Below are 18,447 nucleotides of genomic sequence, written 5' to 3'. Positions count from 1 at the left end.
CTTTCAGGCCTCCCGGTCGGAGGATGCTGCTCAGGACGGGCTCCGTGGGCCTGATCCAGCTGTTCTCCTGAGGTTCTTGGGCCCTAGCGGCTGAGCCTCCCTCCTTGCCCAGGCCAAGCGGGTGCAGAGAGGCGGACCCTGGGGTCCTGGTGGGTGGCTGAGGAAGATGTGCTGCCTAGGCAGGGTGCCAGCTGGGGGCCCTTCTGCCGTTGGGCACTAGGGGGCGCTGCTCTGCTGCAGGAGGGAGCCAGAGGCCAGAGGCGGGACCCGTGGGCTTGATTGGCAGCATGGTGGCCCGGCTGCTCATTCTGGCCTCCTGGCCAGGCTCCCAGTGGGGCAATTGTTCCGGCCTCCTTGTTCCAGTTGGCAGGGGAGTGCTCCCTGCCGCCGTGCGCCCCGTGGCGCGCTTGGGCAAGGCTGCCGAACCTGGCCCGGCCCAGAGGCAGCTGCCACTCCGGCCCCAGCGGAGAGTGCCATCGTGGCTCTCTCTGCCAGGAGGAGTCTTAGAATCAGAGACCCATGCGGAGCTGGAAGGGACCCCAGGGGTCATCCAGTCCAGCCCCCGGGAAATGCAGGAATTTCAGCTAAAGCATCCCTGACAGTTGGCCATCCAGCCTCTGCTTAGAAACCTCCAAGGAAGGAGAGGCCACAGCCTCCCGAGAGAGACTGTTCTACTGCCAAACAGCTTTTCCTGTCAGAAAGTTCTTCCTGATGTTGAGTCGGAATCTCCTTTCTTGTCACTTGAAGCCATGGGTTCGAGTCCTGCCCTCCAGAGCAGGAGAAAACCAGCTTGTGACAGCCCTTGAAGATGTCTTTCCTATCTCCTCTCGGCCTCCTCTTTCCCAGGCGAAACATACCCAGCTCCTTCAACCGTTCCTCATCAGGCTTGGTTTCCAAACCCTTGATCTCCTTGGTCTGTATCCTCTGCCCACCTCCCAGCTTGTCAACATCCTTCTTAAAGAGTGGTGCCCAGAATCGGACGCAGTTCTCCAGGCCTAAGGCAGAATAGAGCAGTACTCTGACCTCCTTTATCGGGACACAATTCTTCTGCTGATGCCGCCTAGAATAGCATTAGCTGGGGGGTTTTCCAACTGCTGCAGGAAAGGAAAGAGGCTTTCAACCGTGGCTGCTGCTGCAAAGGCAGGGTGCTGGGTCTGCCCTGCAAGGTTGATGTGCTCATGGGGTCTGCCATCTTTCTGTGGCACCCAAAGGTGCCCTGGGTTGGTTCTCCTGCTGGTGCTGAGAAGGCCTTTGCGGGCGAAGGAGGCAGTGAAGCAATTGCAGAGATGGAGCAGAGGGTCTCTTGGGGCTGCAGCTTGCAGGGTGGGGTGTGTGTGTGTGTGTGTGAGTAGACCCATCTTCCACTTTACATTTCCCCCTTCTGCCCCCCCTCCCACCCCTGATCTAAAAACAGATGCCAGCAACTGGGCAGAGTCTTGGGCTGCAAAAGGTCGGTTGAGATGGGAGAACTCGTAGGTGCCGCCTCCCCGCCTGCCATGAGGAATGGCTTCCTTGCTTTACACTTGGAGGCACCTTCAGACACCCCCCCCCCATGCCCTGCCTTGGAACAGCGCTGCATTGCAAGGAGTTGGACTGGATGACCCTTGGGGTCCTTTCTGTCGGATGTGAAACACAAGAGCAGTCAAGTACAACATTCCTAGAGTGAACACGTTTACGCATGGGGAGGAATGTTTGTCCAGCCAGCAGGTTAACTTCCTGCTTCCTTCTGGGCTGGGACAGACTTCCTCTGCATGTGACTAGAGGTGGGCGTGGCCTCACCTGTGCAGGTAACGACAAAAGCACAGGGCAGGGCAGCCATCTCTCTCTCTTTCACCACATGCATCGAAGAAGCAACATCTGCTTAGCCAAAGATGCTTCCAGCCAAGAGAGGACAAAGGGACTGTCTCTTTATGAGATAGTTTCCAGGTATATGTTACTTTTCTAAGCTAAGTCTGCCTTCTGGGATCCAATCGTGAACAGAATGTGAGTGAGTAAACTTTCTATACTTTTATAGAAGAAGACTGTGTTGTGTCTTATCTTTTGTACGGGAATAAGGGGAAAATACCAGAACAGTTATCATAGAGGCTTTAGCGAGCCTGAGCAAACGCATTTAAAAGGGGGAATGTTACTCTGCTAAAATTGTAAACTTGTTAACACAAGTTGGGAAGGGTATAATTAAACAATATATCCTCTCCTGCATCCCAGAACATTCCCACACCTCCCAGCTCTGTGATTCGATGCTCCTCTGTCCGCACCTGCCTTTCCTTTCCGCAGAACGGTCTCCTGTCGTCAGAGCGGCTCTCCACCGCCGGTTCTGATGATGGCCGAACGTCGTGATGCAGATTTAAACTGCGGAACTCCCTGCTGCAGGAGGCAGGGCTGGCCACCAACTTGGATGGCTTTGGAAAAAGAGGATCAGGCCAGTCCATGGAGGAGGAGAGGGCTCCCAAGGGCTCCTAGCCGGGGTGGATGCGCTCGGTCTCTGTGGTCGGAGGCAGTTAGGCGCCTGAGTCCCAGTTGCTCGGACCCACAAGAGGGGACAAGGGTCTTGCGCTTGGATCCTGCTTCCGGGTTTCCCAGAGTTCAGCTCCTGTGAGGACAGGGTGCTGGGCTAGATGGGCCCCCCGGGGCCTGATCCTGCAGCTTCTTGTTAGCTTCCTATGGTCTGTTTTGCGCAGTTGTGATCTGTTGGTGTGGCTGACAAGCTCCCCCGACTCCGTTGCTGCTGGGGTTTGAGCCCGGTTGCTCTGCATCCTGCTCTGCTCTGTGTGTGTATTGGGGGGGGGCAGCACTGGCACGTGTGGGGTGATTCCCCCCCCCCAAGACTCTCCTGTCACAGAAGGGAAGACAGATCTCCCTGCGCAGCCAGCCATTTCCCCTCCCTCCAAGGGGAATAGGGAGCCAACCATTGGATAATCACTCAGCAGCTTGATGAATGTTTCAGCTGATGGGAGTGGGGGGGGGGGCTCCTGCGGGGGGGGGGGTTCTCATCTGAGGCATGCGCTTGGCAGGCCTTCAAGAATGTGCCTCCCCTCCGCTGAGCCAGCTGCCTTGCCTGGTGGCTTTCCAAGCCCAGGGGGGCCCCAGAAGCGAGGCCAGGGCGCACAGGGTGTTCTATCCTGCTCCTGGCCAGGAGATGGCAGAGGATATCGCAGGAGGGCAGGGATCCTTTACAGAGCAGGGGTTGGACTAGATGACCTGGAAGGGGCCCTTGCAACTCAGCAATGCTCCTAAACAGGAGGGTGGGTGGGTGTAGGCTCAGCTGGGACGCCCAAGCTTCAGGAGGCCTCACTGCCTTTTCCGAGTCCTGACCCAGGAGGGCTTGTGGGCTTGTGTTTCTGGGGGTCAGGGGTCATGCTCCTGTCCCTGCCCGAAGTTCTGCAACCCCCCTCAGCCCCAGCAGGGAAGGGGCCGGCTGGCCGCCTTCCGGCAGAGCTTGCCCTCCCTCGGTGTTGGCTTTGTTTTGAAGGGACCTCTCTCTGGCTCACCTGGCTTTCTCGGTGCAGGGAGAGCATCCGCCTCCTCCTCCTGTGTCCAGGGGAGGTGGGCGGGTGGGAATCAGAGACCTCCCCGCAGCCATCCATGAATGGCCTCCCTTGGCAGCCCAGGCACCGCTCTGTCCGTTCCCAGAGAGTGGCTGGGGAAACCCAGCCAGATGGGCGGGGTAGAAATAATAAATTACTATTATTATTATATTATTATTCCTGGGCCTCCCAAGCAGCTCCAGCATGCTGGGTCCTGGGAAGACGGATATCTCCCCTCCTTAGTGCCCAATTGCTGCCTTCCCAGACGATCGAGTGCCTTGTGATGCCACAAGCAGCCCTGCCACAGCTCCAATGGAGAGATTTGGCTTTCCTGGAGAGGGAAATGGAGGTTCTTGAGGCAGTCGGAGCAGAAGGGACTGGCCTCGAGCTTCATTTTGCCTCCAGCCTCGCGTTTCATTTTGGGGCACCATAGGATGGCAGAGTCGGAAGGGACTCCACCCCCTGCAGCCCAGGACCGGCCCCTTGGGATCTTCGCCCAAAGGTCTTCCCTTCCTGCTCTCGTGAGTTTCCCACTTAGACTGGGGATTTCCCAGTGTCTGCAGCTGCTGGGAGCCCCAGATCCAGGCTGCCCCAAGAGAGGGGCCTTGCCCCCTCTGGCCTGCCTCTTTGGGGGAGCTTTTCCTTCCTCGCTGGGTGTGCAGGGAGAAGAGGGGAGCAGCCCTTCCCCGCTGGCTCTGCAGGGCCTTGGGGAGGCATTCCTGGCCGGCCCCCGGGCACACCCCCAAAGGAAAGCCATCACGGGGCGGCAACTTGGTTATCTGCCTCTGCTGCCGTCAAACAGATTGGAAGCCCCCACCGGGCCCTGGAGGCGGGGGGGGGAGCGTGATGGATGCCCCCCCTGCCCTTCCGTCACAGCAGTGTGGAGTTTTATGGAGCGTTGGTTTTATGGAGCACCGGGCGGCCTCTAAACAGGCCTCATTTGTTTCCTCCGGCGGTCTTGGCCGCCGTTGTTGCTGGTCCATAAAGCACAGCCTCTGGACCCTCCAGGCCGTGGCCAGGAGGGGAGCCCAGGGGCCGGGCTGGGGGTGGGCAGGCGAGCGGCAGCCCGGCGTGGGGCAGAGAGCCGTCCTTCTGCCGCTTGCCGGGGACGTGACTCGCCGACTAATGAGCACCTGCAACTCCCGGGGTCAGGAGAGGATCTGGGGCCTGCGTGGCACGTTTTCTGCACGTTGGCAGCGCAGGGTGAGGGGGCTGGGATGGGGCTGCCTAGGAACAAGCAGCCTGGGTGGTGCCCATCCCTCAGCAGCCCCTCCTGCAGCCTGGCACGGCCCCCTCCCTTCGAGGACTTCAGCGGCTGCTTCATAAAGGGAGCCTCCTTAGCCAGGACCCCCAACTGGTGCCTGTGTTGGGTCTCTGCACGGCATTCCTTCAGGAAAAACCATTCAGCATAGGGGGGAGGAAAGGGAGGGGGGGTCCTTTCATGCCTGGCCTTCTCTTCCAATGATTGGACCCGTGGCAGAGTCAAGGGAAAGGACGTGCCCGTGGCCAGTAGGCTGTGTGACCCTGCCAGGCTCTGCTGGGGTGCAGACAATCGGGAATCCGAGTTGCAAGCCCTTATAGAAGCACAGAATTTATGGTATTATAGAATTAGAAGGCTCCCCGAAGGTCATCCATCCCAACCCCCAGCAATGCAGGGGTGTCAGGGAAGGAATTCCTGGCAGGTGGCCACCCAACCACGGCTCAAAAACCTCCAGTCTACCCAAGATGGTCCGTTCCACTGTTCAGCGGTTCTCACCGTCAGAAGGTCATTGCTAAATGTTTCATCAGAGTCTCCTCCCTTGTCCTTTGAATCCGTTGCGTCCGTTGGAATCCTACCCTCCGGAAGTACAGAAAACATTCTTGCTCCATCTTGTTTTCTCCTGCTCCGGAGGGCAGGACTCGAACCCATGGCTTCAAGTTACAAGAAAGGAGATTCCAGCTGAACACCTGGAAGAACGTTCTGGCGCTAAGAGCCGTTTCCGGGTGGGATGGTCTCCCTGGGGAGGTGGTGGCTTCTCTTTCCGTGGAGGTTTCTGAGCAGAGGTTGGACGGCCACCTGCCATGGCTGCTGCAGCTGAGATCCCTGCATTGCAGGGGGTTGGACTAGATGACCCCGGGTGTCCCTTCCCGCTCTACAATCCTCTGGTTCTTTGAAGCAGGCACCTTCTGCCATCTCCCTAGAATAGCTCTCCTGGCTGGGCACAATTTCCGCTTTGTGTGTGTCTGTGCGCCCACAGTTTTTGTTTTTACTGACAGGCAATTTTCTGTTTGTTACTGACAGTCTGCAAACTTACTGACAGTTGGCAAGGCGATGCGCCGTTGCTCTCATAACTTAATAATGAGAGCGCCTTCTTCCTCTGATTCCTCTCTCCCCCTCTCTTTGGGAAAATCCGCCCCTCTTCATCTGTGTGGACGCTGTGGATTCCTGCCAGTCCGTTCGGATCGGGGCGGCAGTGCTGGGTTCCTCCCCTGGGCAGGGCAGCAACTGCCTGGCCCTGGGGGGGGGGGTGGTAGGGGTCATGTGGTGTAGTGGTTAGCGTGCCAGACTCGGACCTGGCAGAGACCTGGGTTCGAATCCCCACTCAGTGACGAAGCTCCCCGGGCAGGGCTTTGGGGGCCAGTCACTTTCTCTCAGTCTGACCTACCTCATAGGGTTGCTGTGGGGATTAAACAAGGAGGGGGACAAGAACCGTGTACCCTGCCCTGAACTCCTTGGGAGGAAAAGGTGAGGTGTAAATGCAATACGTTCAGACAAGCTTCAGCTCCCAGGCCAGGCCTTCATTTGTTATTTAGGAGCTGCCTTCTAGGACAATAACCCCCAGAAAGCCCTTTATGGTTAAAGGAGATCCAACTCAGATGCAATTTTTTATTTATTTATATTTCACGGAACATTTTCAGTGGGCAAATAAAGTGAAAGAAAATAATAATGTAATATAATAATATATCTTATACCCTGGCCATCTGACCGAGTTGCCCCAGCCAATCTGACAGCTGCCATCCTAATAAAATCAAAGCAAAGTATCAACCAAACTTCCCGACACAGAGCTGCCATCAGATGTTTTTGGAAAGTTGTTTAGTTGTATATCTGCTTGTGATCTGGTGGCAGAGCGTTCCACGGGCCCTTGGGAAAGGTGCTTGAAACCGTAATACAACCTGACCTGTAGCTGTGTAAGTGATGCTATTAATCCCAGAAGTACAGTGGTGCCCCGCAAGACGAATGCCTCGCAAGATGGAAAACTCGCTAGACGAAATAGTTTTCCGTTTTGGAGGTGCTTCGCAAAACGAATCTCCTATGGGCTTGCTTCGCAAGACGAAAATGTCTTGCGAGTTCCTGCGGGGTTCCCCCCCCCTTTTCCTAAGCCGCTAAGCTGCTTATCAGCTGATCCGATAAGCTGATAAGCCACTAATAGCCGCTAATAGCGCTAATCCTCTAATCCGTCAATGGGCTTGCTTCGCAAGACGAAAAAACCGCTAGACGAAGAGAATCACGGAACGGATTCTTTTCGTCTTGCGAGGCACCACTGTATGCAATTCTTAACAGGTTGTTATAATTCTTATGAATGCATTCCATTTTTTATGGCAGTGGGAAATGGCAGCGCCCTGGAATCTTAAGGAAGCACCAGGTCTCGGAAGAAAGGTTTTTGTCTTTTGCGGTTGTTTGTATCGAAAAAATGATTAAATCAATTTTTTTAAAAGAGAAGGAAAGGGGATGGGGGCTGCAAGCACTTTGCCTCTCGGGGGTCCCGGGGCTTTGCTTGCAGAAGGTTTTGCTTGCAGAAATATTGACTAGGTTTGCAGCGCCCAGAGTGGGGGCAGCCGAGAGCCCCTCGTGGGCGCCTGAGCTCCGTGCCCGCCCTGCTCTTCCCACCTTCCCAGAACGTGCCCTTCCAGGAAACTTTGGCTCAGGAGAAACCTCTTCCAGCTTCTGGGTTGTGTGCCCAGGGATGTTCTGGGGGGTGGGGGGGGCATTCTGTGAACACTCAGGATGGATTTGACGCCTGGGGTCTGAGCAGGTATGCAGTCAGGTGAGCTGCCTCTCGATGGGCCCATCTGTCCCTTGGATGTTTTCTCTTGCCGGCTTTGGAGAGCAGCTGCTTTCGTGGCTCTACAAATTCAGTCCTGGGGGGCAGACTTGGGTTGCTGGGGAAGGAGACAGAAAGCCAGGGAGTTGCAAGGTGGCTTTCTCCGAAATGCTGCCAATTCCAGGGCCAGCTAGACGGGCACAGCTTGGAATAACACTGGTAGTTTAGTGGTGAATTTTGGACACAGTGGAGAGGTAAAGGGTTTGGATTAAAAGATGCAGGAGGAATGATTAACAGTAGGACCCACAAAGGGGGAGGGGACAAGGAAAGTCAAGGAGATTCTTTGGAATCTTGTGTCTATGTTTTATGTTGGATAAGGTAAAGGGACCCCTGACCATTAGGTCCAGTTGTGGCCGACTCTGGGGTTGCGGTGCTCATCTCGCTTTATTGGCCGAGGGAGCCGGCGTTTGTCAGCATACAGCTTCCGGGTCATGTGGCCAGCATGACTAAGCCGCTTCTGGCAAACCAGAGCAGCGCATGGAAACGCCGTTTACCTTCCCGCCGGAGCAGTACCTATTTATCTACTTGCACTTTGACGCGCTTTCGAACTGCTAGGTTGGCAGGAGGAGGGACCGAGCAACGGGAGCTCACCCCGTCACAAGGATTTGAACCACTGACCTTCTGATCAGCAAGCCCTAGGCTCTGTGGTTTAACCCACGGGGCCACCCGCATCCCTGTATGTTGGATATGTGACTGTAAATTTGTAATCTGAAAAACCAAATAAATAAATTTATTTCTAAAAATAGGCAGGCACAGCTTGGGGCGTTTCAGGGTATGGGTGAGATTATGGGGTCAAAGAGCTAAAAATTCTGGATTCCCTCAATGACTGTGCTGTGTAGCAGTTGGTCGTGGGACCGACCAGAGACAGCGACCCTGAATTAATTTGGAGGGGTGGCCTGGTGCGAGATGTCAGTGTTGTCAAGCCTGTTTAGAGCCATGACCACCGTGCCATTAAATTAAATAAATGTTTCAATGGCCGATTGCCCAGGAAACCCGACATCATCACACTTGATTTTGGAGGAGGCTACTTCCCCAAATGAGGAGGCTGGTGAAGAGGAAGCCAAAAGTCAAAGTCGAGAGGGGGAAATCGGTCCCAAATGCTTGGGAGTTCTTTAAAAAGACAGTATTAGAGACTCCGCTGGAGTGTAGAGCACAGATCTGGAAAGTAACCATGGAGGCCCAGGGGATGCCCGTCTGTTAATGCGCACAGTCAGGGAAGGAATTAGAGGCAAGAAGGCTTCCTTTCGGGGGGGGGGGGAGGTCTTTGCCAAAGAAAGAGAACAAAGGGAAAACAAACACAGGTGGGGAGAGAAGGCAAGAAGATGGTAAAGGATGCTTAAAAGAAACATCTTGAGAGACACATTGCTGAGAACATGAGGACCACCAGCGAGACGTTCTTGAAATACATTTGTCTCAGGAAACCGTCTAGGGAGGCAGTTGACTCCTTGGATGACATGAGAGTCAAAGAAGTTGTAAAGGAGGATAAGGAGATTGTGGAGAAGCAGAACGAGTCCTTTGCACCTCTTCTCACAGTGGAGGGTGCAGGGGAGAGCCTGCAAACGGGGGTGTGAGAGAGACAGAGACCCCAATTCAGTGATTGTTTGCTGTTTCTGAATGTTGGGGCTTCGGGGAGAGCTGCCTGCCTGCCTGCCTCTTCTTCTTCTTCAGGAGCTCCTTGGAGGAAGCTGGCTACGTTCTGCACCGAGAAAGATGGATAATGAGTCTCGCAATGGAAATTAAGGCTAAATTATGCAAATTTCATGCTGTTTTCCCTCTGTTTCCTGAACGTCGCTCAGCTCTTTCAAACGAGTGGAAGTTAAGAGAATTTGCCAATGTGTTATTGGGATGGGAGGGAACGCTTGGGCTTGGCGAGGAAGACCATCCAAAATGGAAATGCCATTTCACAGACAGAGCTGAGGGAAGCCTTCTCCTCTCAGGGAAGGAAAGAGGACATTCTGTGTGTAAAAAAGGTTATCCCCCCCCCCAGCGCAATACATGCAATTATTCACATCCTTTTTCTCAATCACAGTCATTTGGGCACAGGCCGGAGGGCAGATTGGTAGCCAGAGACGGGGGTAGTTGAAAAGGGAGTGGAAACTGTGCGCTGGTTTTGCATGGTGGTTAGGGGAGTGAGCATTGAGCCGAGAACCCAGCCCTGCACCCCTCCCCAGATTTCAAATCTCTTTGGGTGGGGTCGCGTGGCTTGTCTTTCTTTTAGCCTCAGTTTCTTCCTCAGGGATCAAGCGTCTTATCAAGGAACCTGCGGGTCTTATTCTCTTATTCAGTTACTGTTGTCACGGGATTTTAGTGTTTTATTGATTTCTTTTGTAATGTGCTTGGTGCAACCTCTAATTGAAAGTTTTTGATAAGGGATAGGGTACGGCTGTGTCCTGCTGCAGGGGGCCTGCAGCAATGGGGGTGGGGGGCAGGTGTGGAGGTCTCTTTTTCCTTGGCCTTGCCTCCTCCCTCAAGCATGTCTTTGGGAAGGAACTGGGCAAGCAGGGCTGGTGCTGAGATGTCTTGGGAACCCCATGCCTAATGGCCACTTCCACCACATGTGGAAGAAGGTGCCCAGTGAGAGGAGCGCTTTGGCAGCAACAGGGATGCAGGTGGCGCGTGGTCTAAACCACTGAGCCTCTGGGGCTTGCCGATGAGAAGGCCGGCGGTTTGAATACCCACGAAGGGGTGAGCTCCCGTTGCTCTGTCCCCACTCCTGCCAACTTAGCAGTTCAAAAGCACACCAGCGCAAGTAGATAAATAGGTACCGCTGTGGCGGAAAGGAAAACAGCATTTCTGTGTGCTCTGGCTTCCATCACAGTGTCCCGTTGCTCCAGAAGCAGTTTAGTCCTGCTGGCCACATGACCCGGAAAGCTGTCTGTGGACAAACGCCGGCTCCCTTGGCCTGAAAGCGAGATGAGCATCACAACCCCATAGTCGCCTTTGACTGGATTTAACCGTCCAGGGGTCCTTTACCTTTACCTTTACCTTAGGCAGCAACGTTTCTGCACCCCAGTTTCTGGAAACTGCAGGAGGGAAGAGTGTTGCTCTTGTGTTCGAATCCTGCTTGTTGCCCTTTGGGGAATCTGGCTGGCCAGTGAGAGAACAGGATGCTGGACTGGAGGGGCCACGGGCCTCATCCACCCAGATCTTCTGATGGGTTTGGTGACCTGGCCCCCCTTGGCTGGTGCTTGCTCCTGGAAGGTGAGCCTCAGCCGGGGAGTTCAGTGGAGATGCCACCAGACTTCCTTCTCTTTCGGGGAGGTGGAGAAAGGGGGCGGCTGCCCTGACCATCTCTGTCCTTGCTGAGGAGCTGGGTGGCCCCATGGCCATTTCGATTCCCAACCCCGCCTTGTGGAATCAGGGCCGCCTCTTTCCCCTGCCTGCTTGTCATGGCAATAGTTTCCCTGCCAGGAATTGCTTTAACCCCTTACCCTTAATTGGCTTTCTCCTGGCAGAAGCTCCTTTCTGCACAGCTAGCGGAATATGATGAGGTTGCCGTGTGCGTGAGAGAGAGAGAGAGAGTGAGAGAGAGAGTATGTGATCCGCTTGAGTCGGCATCACCTTTTTGCATTGTTATGCGCATCGCAAAGCAGGGCTTGTAAGAGACCAGTCACTTTGAAAGGGCTTTAAAGGCCCTCTCGTGGCCTTGATGGGCTTGAAGGCTGCCAGTCCCTGCCTCCCCTCGGCGGTGGCAGGGAGCCTGTGGAGCTGGAGGGATGAACCCGGAAGGTGCTGAGAGAGAGAGAGAGAGAGGCGCTGTGTGTGTGTGTGCATGCATGCATGTATGCATGCGGTGATGCATCAGTAGCCGGTGTTCCTCCTGGCAGCGCATGAGTAGCTCTTGAAACCCTCCACCTCCCACCATTCGCTTGAAGAGTCCTTGTTTGCTTCCAAACACCTGTGACCCACCTGCCTGGAGTGGCGGCTTCCAAGCCCCTCGAGCCCCGAGGCCGCAGCGGCTTGTGGGCGCTTTGTGCGCAGGGCCAAGTTCTTTCCTTCCCGTGGGACCACCTTGTGGGGTGGCTTCTCTGCCCCCCAACAGGGAAAGTGCGTTTGCACACGGCGCTTCCAAGCGATTTCATTAGACGTTAGTTGAATTCTACCGGAAGAACGAGTGCTCTGTGGGGAGCTGGCTTCGGGCACCAGGCCCTTTGGCAGACCAGCTCCGCGTTACAAAGGTGCCTGCAGGCATGACGTGCAATGGGGGCTCACATGGGCGACCCCTCTTTGAGATCTCACCCTGCACATGACAGCCTTGAAACTGCTGTGGCCGGTCTCCCCGTTGGGGGTCTTTCCTGGAGAAAGTGTCTTGAACAAAGACCTCCTGGCTCCTCCCTCCCTTTCTTACTACAGTTCAGCTAAGACTGCCAGTTTGTTCTCTGGCAGCTGTGGGATACATGCAACCAGGGAAAAGAGTTTAGAAGAAGATGTAAAAAAAAGGTAAAGGACCCCTGGATGGTTAAGTCTAGTCAAAGGGGACTATGGGTTTGCGGCGTTCATCTCGCTTTCAGGCCGAGGGAGCCGGCATTTGTCCGCAGTTTTCCGGGTCATGTGGCCAGCAGGACTAAACCACTTCTGGTGCAACGGGACACCGTGATGGAAGCCAGAGCGCACAGAAATGCTGTTTTCCTTCCCACCGCAGTGGTAGCTATTTATCTACTTGTGCTGGCATGCTTTCGAACTGCTAGGTTGGCAGGAGCTGGGACGGAGCAACGGGAGCTCCCCCCGTCGCACAGATTTGAACCACCGACCTTCTGATCAGCAAGCCCAAGAGGCTCAGTGGTTTAGACCACAGCGCCACCCACGTCCCTTTAGAAGAAGAATCACCCATGCTCTACCCTCAATCTACCTGGGCAGGTGTAAATTCTGCCCCTCCCAGGTCTTCTGAAACTATATGGAAAGGTTGGGGGTGGGGAGGAGCACTTTTGAAAACCAGGAGCAATAAGGGAAACCTCAGAACCTGTGATACAGCCAGTTGGTCCATCGAACTCAGTGCTGTCTGCACTGACTGGGCAAGGCTTCAGAAGGGAAACACCCCCCCCCCTTTCCTGGAGACTTCGGGAAGAACCTTCCGACAGCTAGAGCTGTTTGGCAGTGGAATGGGCTTCCTCAGGAGGTGGTGGGTTCCCATTCCTTGCTGGTTTTTAAGCAGCGCTTGGGTGGCCCTCTGTCATGGGGTCTTCAGCTGAGATTTCTGCATTCCTGGGGTGGGGGGCTGGTCTAGATGAACCTTGGGGGTCCCTCCCAGCTCTCTGATTCTATGAGCCAGGCTTCCTCAACCTTGGCCCTCCAGATGCTTTGAGACTGCAAGTCCCATCATCCCTGACCACTGGTCCTGCTAGCTAGGGATCATGGTAGGCCAAAAACATCTGGAGGGCTGAGGTTGAGGAAGCCTGCTATGAGCAACGGGAAGGAGGGAATTCTGATAGGGTGGGGGCCTGGGTCCCACCCCTCTGAGCATCTCGCTGGCTGCGGAGGTCCTGTGTTGGGGGGGGGGGGCTCCCAGGGAAGGAGGCCTCCTGCCCTCCCTGCACCTCATTTGCAAGGCTTGACCCCTCTGCCTATTCAACCAGCACTTAACTCTCGGGGCGTTCGTCCTTCTGATGCTCTGTCAGTTTGTTCTGGGCGTTTTAGTGGCCTTTCCATGAATGGGTCAGTGATTGAGTTCGTCTCTGACGCTTTCAGGGCTGGTATCCGTTGCCGTGCCGTTAACTTGTGCATGTAGCCGCTTCAAATGCTTCTGTCAAGAGGCGAGATGCAGATCATTTGCATGAAATGCGCCAAGAACTGTTCCTGATCTGCACAGAGAAGCCAAGCGGCTGCACTTGGCTGCATCGCACCATTTCCCAAAGAGTTAGCGCATGTGTGTGTCGAGCTCTTTGTTTGACTAATCCTCCAGATGTGTCTTTCTGGAAAGGGGGGGGGGACCACGCAGCTCTTGCAGGTTCTGATAGTCTTGAAAGGCTTAGGCAGGGTGTTCCTGGGGGAGAGCTTCTGCCCGCATCCTCCCTGCTCACGTTGGCCATGAGTGGTGGTGGGGAAAGGGGGTCCTTATTGGATACTGACCCACCGTCTGTTACAGTAAGTTCGGGTAACCCAGCAAAAATATTCACTTTTCAGTGAATATTTCACACTCCTGCAAATGCTTCTGAACGCAGCCTTGGCTTTATCCCTGCCTGCCCTGAACGTCCCCGTATTCCTTTTTTTTAAAATGATATTTATTAAGATTTTACAGACATTAAAAAGTTACAAGATTAAAAGTAAAAGATAAAAAAGAATGACAATAATAAAAGAAAAAAGATACAAAAATACAAAAGCAAAACACATAAAAAGTAGGAAAAAGTTTAAAAAAAACAATATTTTCATGTCTTATATTTCATTTACTTGTTTCCTGACCTCACACCCCCCTTTTTGTATTCCAAATCACATAATTAATTCAGCAAATCCTTACCCTCTATCATTTATCTTTACTCAGTATCTTAACCTATTATGACTATATATTTTCAACCATTGCCAATCCGTATTTACATATTCTTGTTAATCTTTTTACCAAAACCGCTTATTTTCAATCCAACATCCCTTTAACATTCATTGATTTTACAGTATTTCTGCAAGTAGTCTTTAAATTTCTTCCAGTCTTCTTCCACCACCTCTTCTCCCTGATCTCGGATTCTGCCAGTCATTTCTGCCAGTTCCATGTAGTCCATCACCTTCATCTGCCATTCTTCCAGTGTGGGTAAATCTTGTGTCTTCCAATACTTTGCAATCAATATTCTTGCTGCTGTTGTTGCATACATAAAAAAAGTTCTGTCCTTCTTTGGCACCAATTGGCCGACTATGCCCAAGAGAAAGGCCTCTGGTTTCTTGCATTCCTCAGATGAGAGGAGGGTGGAGGAATCCTGTTTCAGTCATTTAGCCTTGGATGTCTCTATGCCACCCAGGGCAGCTGTTGTGCTAACTCTAAGCAGAATCCAGGCGCACGAGATGGGCTGCTCAAGACCCGGCGCCTGGTGCAATTGCACCCGTTTCCCCAAATGGCACCACGAGCTCTGCCCTGCCTCTGTGGCCACTGAGGCCTTGGGCCTGATCCAGCAAGCTTTTCTTGCATTCAGATGCTCTTGCGATCCATGAATGTTAGAAGGATGCTGGAATGAAGCTACATGGCTTTAGCAGAAATGTAATAAAGAATTAAGTAAAAACTGATTGATAATGGGCCAAAATGGAAAAATTTAAGGTTAGACCGTTAAGATAAATTATAGAACAAAAATTGAGAAAGATGGAAAGGATTTGCTGAAATAGCTAATTGAACTAGAATACAAAGAAGGGAGGTGTGAGGAGGTCGATGAAACAAGTAATGAAAGGTAAAGATATGGAATACTGGATGTGTGTTTTAATGTTTTCGTTTCTTTTTGTTGTCTTGTTGTCTTGTTTTTTTATGTTTTTCTTTTTATGTATTGTAAGGTATGTTCTGTTAAATTTTCTATTGTTTTCTTTTTTTCTTTTTTCTGTAATTTTAAAACTTTTAATAAATATCATTTAAAAACAAACAAACAGATGCTCTTGCGATCCATCAAGCGGAAGCTGGAAGCCTGGGGCGTTTCTGCCTCTGGGCCTGCAGCTCCTCCTCCTCCTCCCCCTGGGTGCTGGTGCTTCTTGCCCGTTCCTGGGCCAGCGCCCGCCTTCTCCTGCCTGAGCCTCCGAGCGCCTTGTCTGTGCACAACCTGGCAGGCTCTCGCTGCTGCAGCATGTGCTGCCTTGATGGGCCTCCTGCTGGCGCATCAGATGCTCTCTTCGCAGCAGCAAAGCCCTCCTTGCTGGCGGCAGGCAGCGAAGTGTCCGCCAGGGGCAAGGCTCGTCCTGGGCTGCCCTCTGCTCCTGCTCTGCCTGCCTGGGGGCTCAAGGGGCCTCTGGCGTCCCACCCCCAGCCTCAAGGCAGAGGAGTGAGCAGGCTTGCAGGGAGGCAGCGGGGGGAGCAGACGGGTATGGATGCTTCCTCTCCCCCCCCCCCCCCCGTCCTTGCAGGGCCAGGGAGTCCCTGCTTGCTCTTCCATGCGATGGATTGCAGACGAAAAAGGTGGGGAGGTTTTTCTGTGTGCGCGAAACAATTCTTTATTTGATTTTCCAAAATATAAACATACAACAAAACCATTTCCAGATCTAATTACCAAGATTACTCTGAATCTCCTGACTTCCCCCCATCCTATTGATTCTATTTCAACTGCATATCAATACTTCTCCATTTTTTTCCATTTCCCCAGATTATCTATGTTCTCTGCTACATTACAAGTGTGTTTAAAATCCTGCTATCGCTTTAACCTGTTTACAATGATTTTGTATATAAAGTCATACCTCGGGTTACAGACGCTTCAGGTTGCGTTTTTTTGGGTTACGGACGCGCCGAAACCCAGAAATACTGGAACGGGTTACTTCCAGGTTTCGGTGGTTGCGCAAGCACAGAAGCGCTAAATCACACTTTGCACACGCACAGAAGTGCTGAATCGCAACCTGCACTTGCGCAGACGTGGCGCTGCAGGTTGCGACCGCTGCAAGTTGCGAATGTGCCTCCCGCACGGATCACGTTCGCAACCTGAGCGCCCAATGTACATTTATAAACATTTCCCATTCTTTAAAAAATGTCTTCTCTTCTTGATTCCTGAGCTGCCCGGTTAGTTTTGCCACTTTGGTGTACTCCATCAATTTGATGTGCCATTCTGGTGGAGAGGTTTTCAGATCCCTCCTGCAGCCTCACCCCAAACAAACCTCATTTATTTTTTTAAGATTCTATTTATCAATTTTCAGAAAAAAGGTGAATTAAACATTTTCCAGTGTGCATTCCGCTAAGATAATTGACTTCCCTTCCACCCGTCCCATGGCTGTTTTTTGCTGCTACACGTTATACTTCATCTGTACCGTCTTTTTTCAACTTTATTTGTGAAATAACTAACCTTGTATTTTTGGGACCTGTTCTCACAGTGTGCTTCCTGCCACGCTCCCTGGCCCTTCCTTTCTTGCTTCTTCGGCTTGGCAAGTGGAGTCAGCCCTGCGGTGCCCACCTCCTGCCCAGCTCCCTGGCCCTGCCCATCCCAGTCCACGGTTGCCCCAGAAGCAGCGGAACTGCCCAGCTGGTACTGAGCTGGGATGGCTTCCTCCGGGCAGACCTTTCTGCCTCTCCATGGCAACAGGCGCCTCCTCCTCTCTGCCACGGGGTCTCCCCTCCTTGAGCCTCTGCCCTGCTGCTCCTTCACCTCTGCCTGCCTCTCCTTCCAGGTCAACGTCACGGTGGACTACATCCGGCCGGCCAGCAGCGCCACGGACACGGCCCCCGCCTTCTCGGAGCGCACCTGCGCCACCGTCACCATTGGCGGCATGTGAGTACGGGGTACGGGCAGGGCTGGATTTAGGTTTGATGTGGAGGAAGAGAAAGGAGAACGTTAGTCGCTTTGAGACTCCTTCGGGTAGTGATAAAGCGGGATATCAAATCCAAACACTTCTTCTTTAAGCTCCTGAAGGTAATGGGGCCCTTTCTATGTCCAGCTGTCCTTTGTCAACAACAAATGGTCACTGTTTTTTGTGTTGAGTATGTGCTATATGGTCATTTATGGACCTCATAGGTATCTCAAGCCATTTGCACGCAACAAAATACGTATTTTATCAAAGTAATTGTTGAACTGAAATACAATTAAGAAGAAGTATATTAATCGTGAAACACAATTAAGAAGAAGTATATTTTTGGGGGGCCCCCATGAGATCCAGCTCCGAGGGCCTTCAGGCAGTTCCCTCATTGCGAGAAGTGAGCTTACAGGGAACCAGGCAGAGGGCCTTCTCAGTGGTGGTGCCCACCCTGTGGAACGCCCTCCCAGCAGATGTCAAAGAGATAAACAACTACCTGACATTTAGAAGACATCTGAAGGCAGCCATATTTAGGGAAGCTTTTAATATTTAATGCTGTATTGTTTTTAACACTCTATTGGGAGCCGCCCAGAGTGGCTGGGGAAACTCAGCCAGATGGGCGGGGTATAAATAATAAATAATAAAAATAGATGATGATAAGAAGAAGAAGAAGAAGAGGAAGAGGAAGAAGAGTGGGGCCCTAAGTTATAGCTTGGTTTAGCTTATACGTAAATCCGGCACTGGATATGGGGGGTGCGAGGGCCTGTGAAGGACACCCAAAGAGCCCCAGGTGGCCGACCAAGCCCTGCAAGGTCTTCTCAGGGGGCCATTAAGGGCCCCGGGGGGGGGGAGAGAAGGCCACTTGTGGTGCCCAGCAGCTGGCGGTGGATGCCGAGGCGTCATAGAATTGGAAGGGACCCCTGAGGCTCATCCAGCCCAACTCTCTGCAATGCAGGAATCGCTGCTGAAGTATCCCTGACTGATGGCCACCCAGCTTCTGCTTAAAAGGAAGGAGAGTCCACCGTCTCCCGGGGGGATCCCTTCCACTGCCAAACGGCTCCTACCATCAGAAAGTTTGTCCGAATCTTCGTTGGAATCACTTCTCTTGCAACTTAACCTTCTGGGACAGCTCAGTTGGTCAAGCAGGAGATTCTTCCTGTTGGGGTCGTGGGTTCGAGTCTCACCTTGGGCAAAAGAGGGGTAGGACTAGATGCCCCTCTGGGTCCCTTCCAGCTCTGCAGTTCCGGGATTCTGTGACTCCTGTTGACTCATCCATTGAGTGCTTTCTCTGCCCCCCCCCTGTGGCAGGTGAGGAGACCCTGTGGCAGGTGAGGAGACCTCCTGCCCTGTGGGGTTTGGGCCCCTCCTGGCCTGCCCCAGAGCTTTCCGTGCCAGGATGCCCCGTGACCTGCCTGCCTCTTGCTGCCTGCGGGGCGGTTGCCCGGCGTCTG

At 53.2% G+C, this 18,447-nt stretch overlaps 1 protein-coding gene across 1 annotated transcript in view; it reads left to right on the top strand.

Annotated features, from left to right (window-relative positions):
• Positions 1–18,447, top strand: part of SND1 (staphylococcal nuclease and tudor domain containing 1) — a 229,299-nt gene that overhangs the window by 95,280 nt on the left and 115,572 nt on the right. Inside the window, exon 12 of the mRNA XM_081209915.1 lies at positions 16,874–16,974. Coding sequence (XP_081066041.1) covers positions 16,874–16,974 — 101 coding nt within the window. The remainder of the gene's footprint in view (positions 1–16,873; positions 16,975–18,447) is intronic.

This window comes from Podarcis bocagei (genome assembly GCF_964188305.1).
Source record: "Podarcis bocagei genome assembly, chromosome: 10".
Taxonomy (NCBI): Eukaryota; Metazoa; Chordata; class Lepidosauria; order Squamata; family Lacertidae; genus Podarcis; species Podarcis bocagei.
Note: the sequence above shows the minus strand (reverse complement) of the source record. Positions and strands in the feature narration are given on the sequence as shown.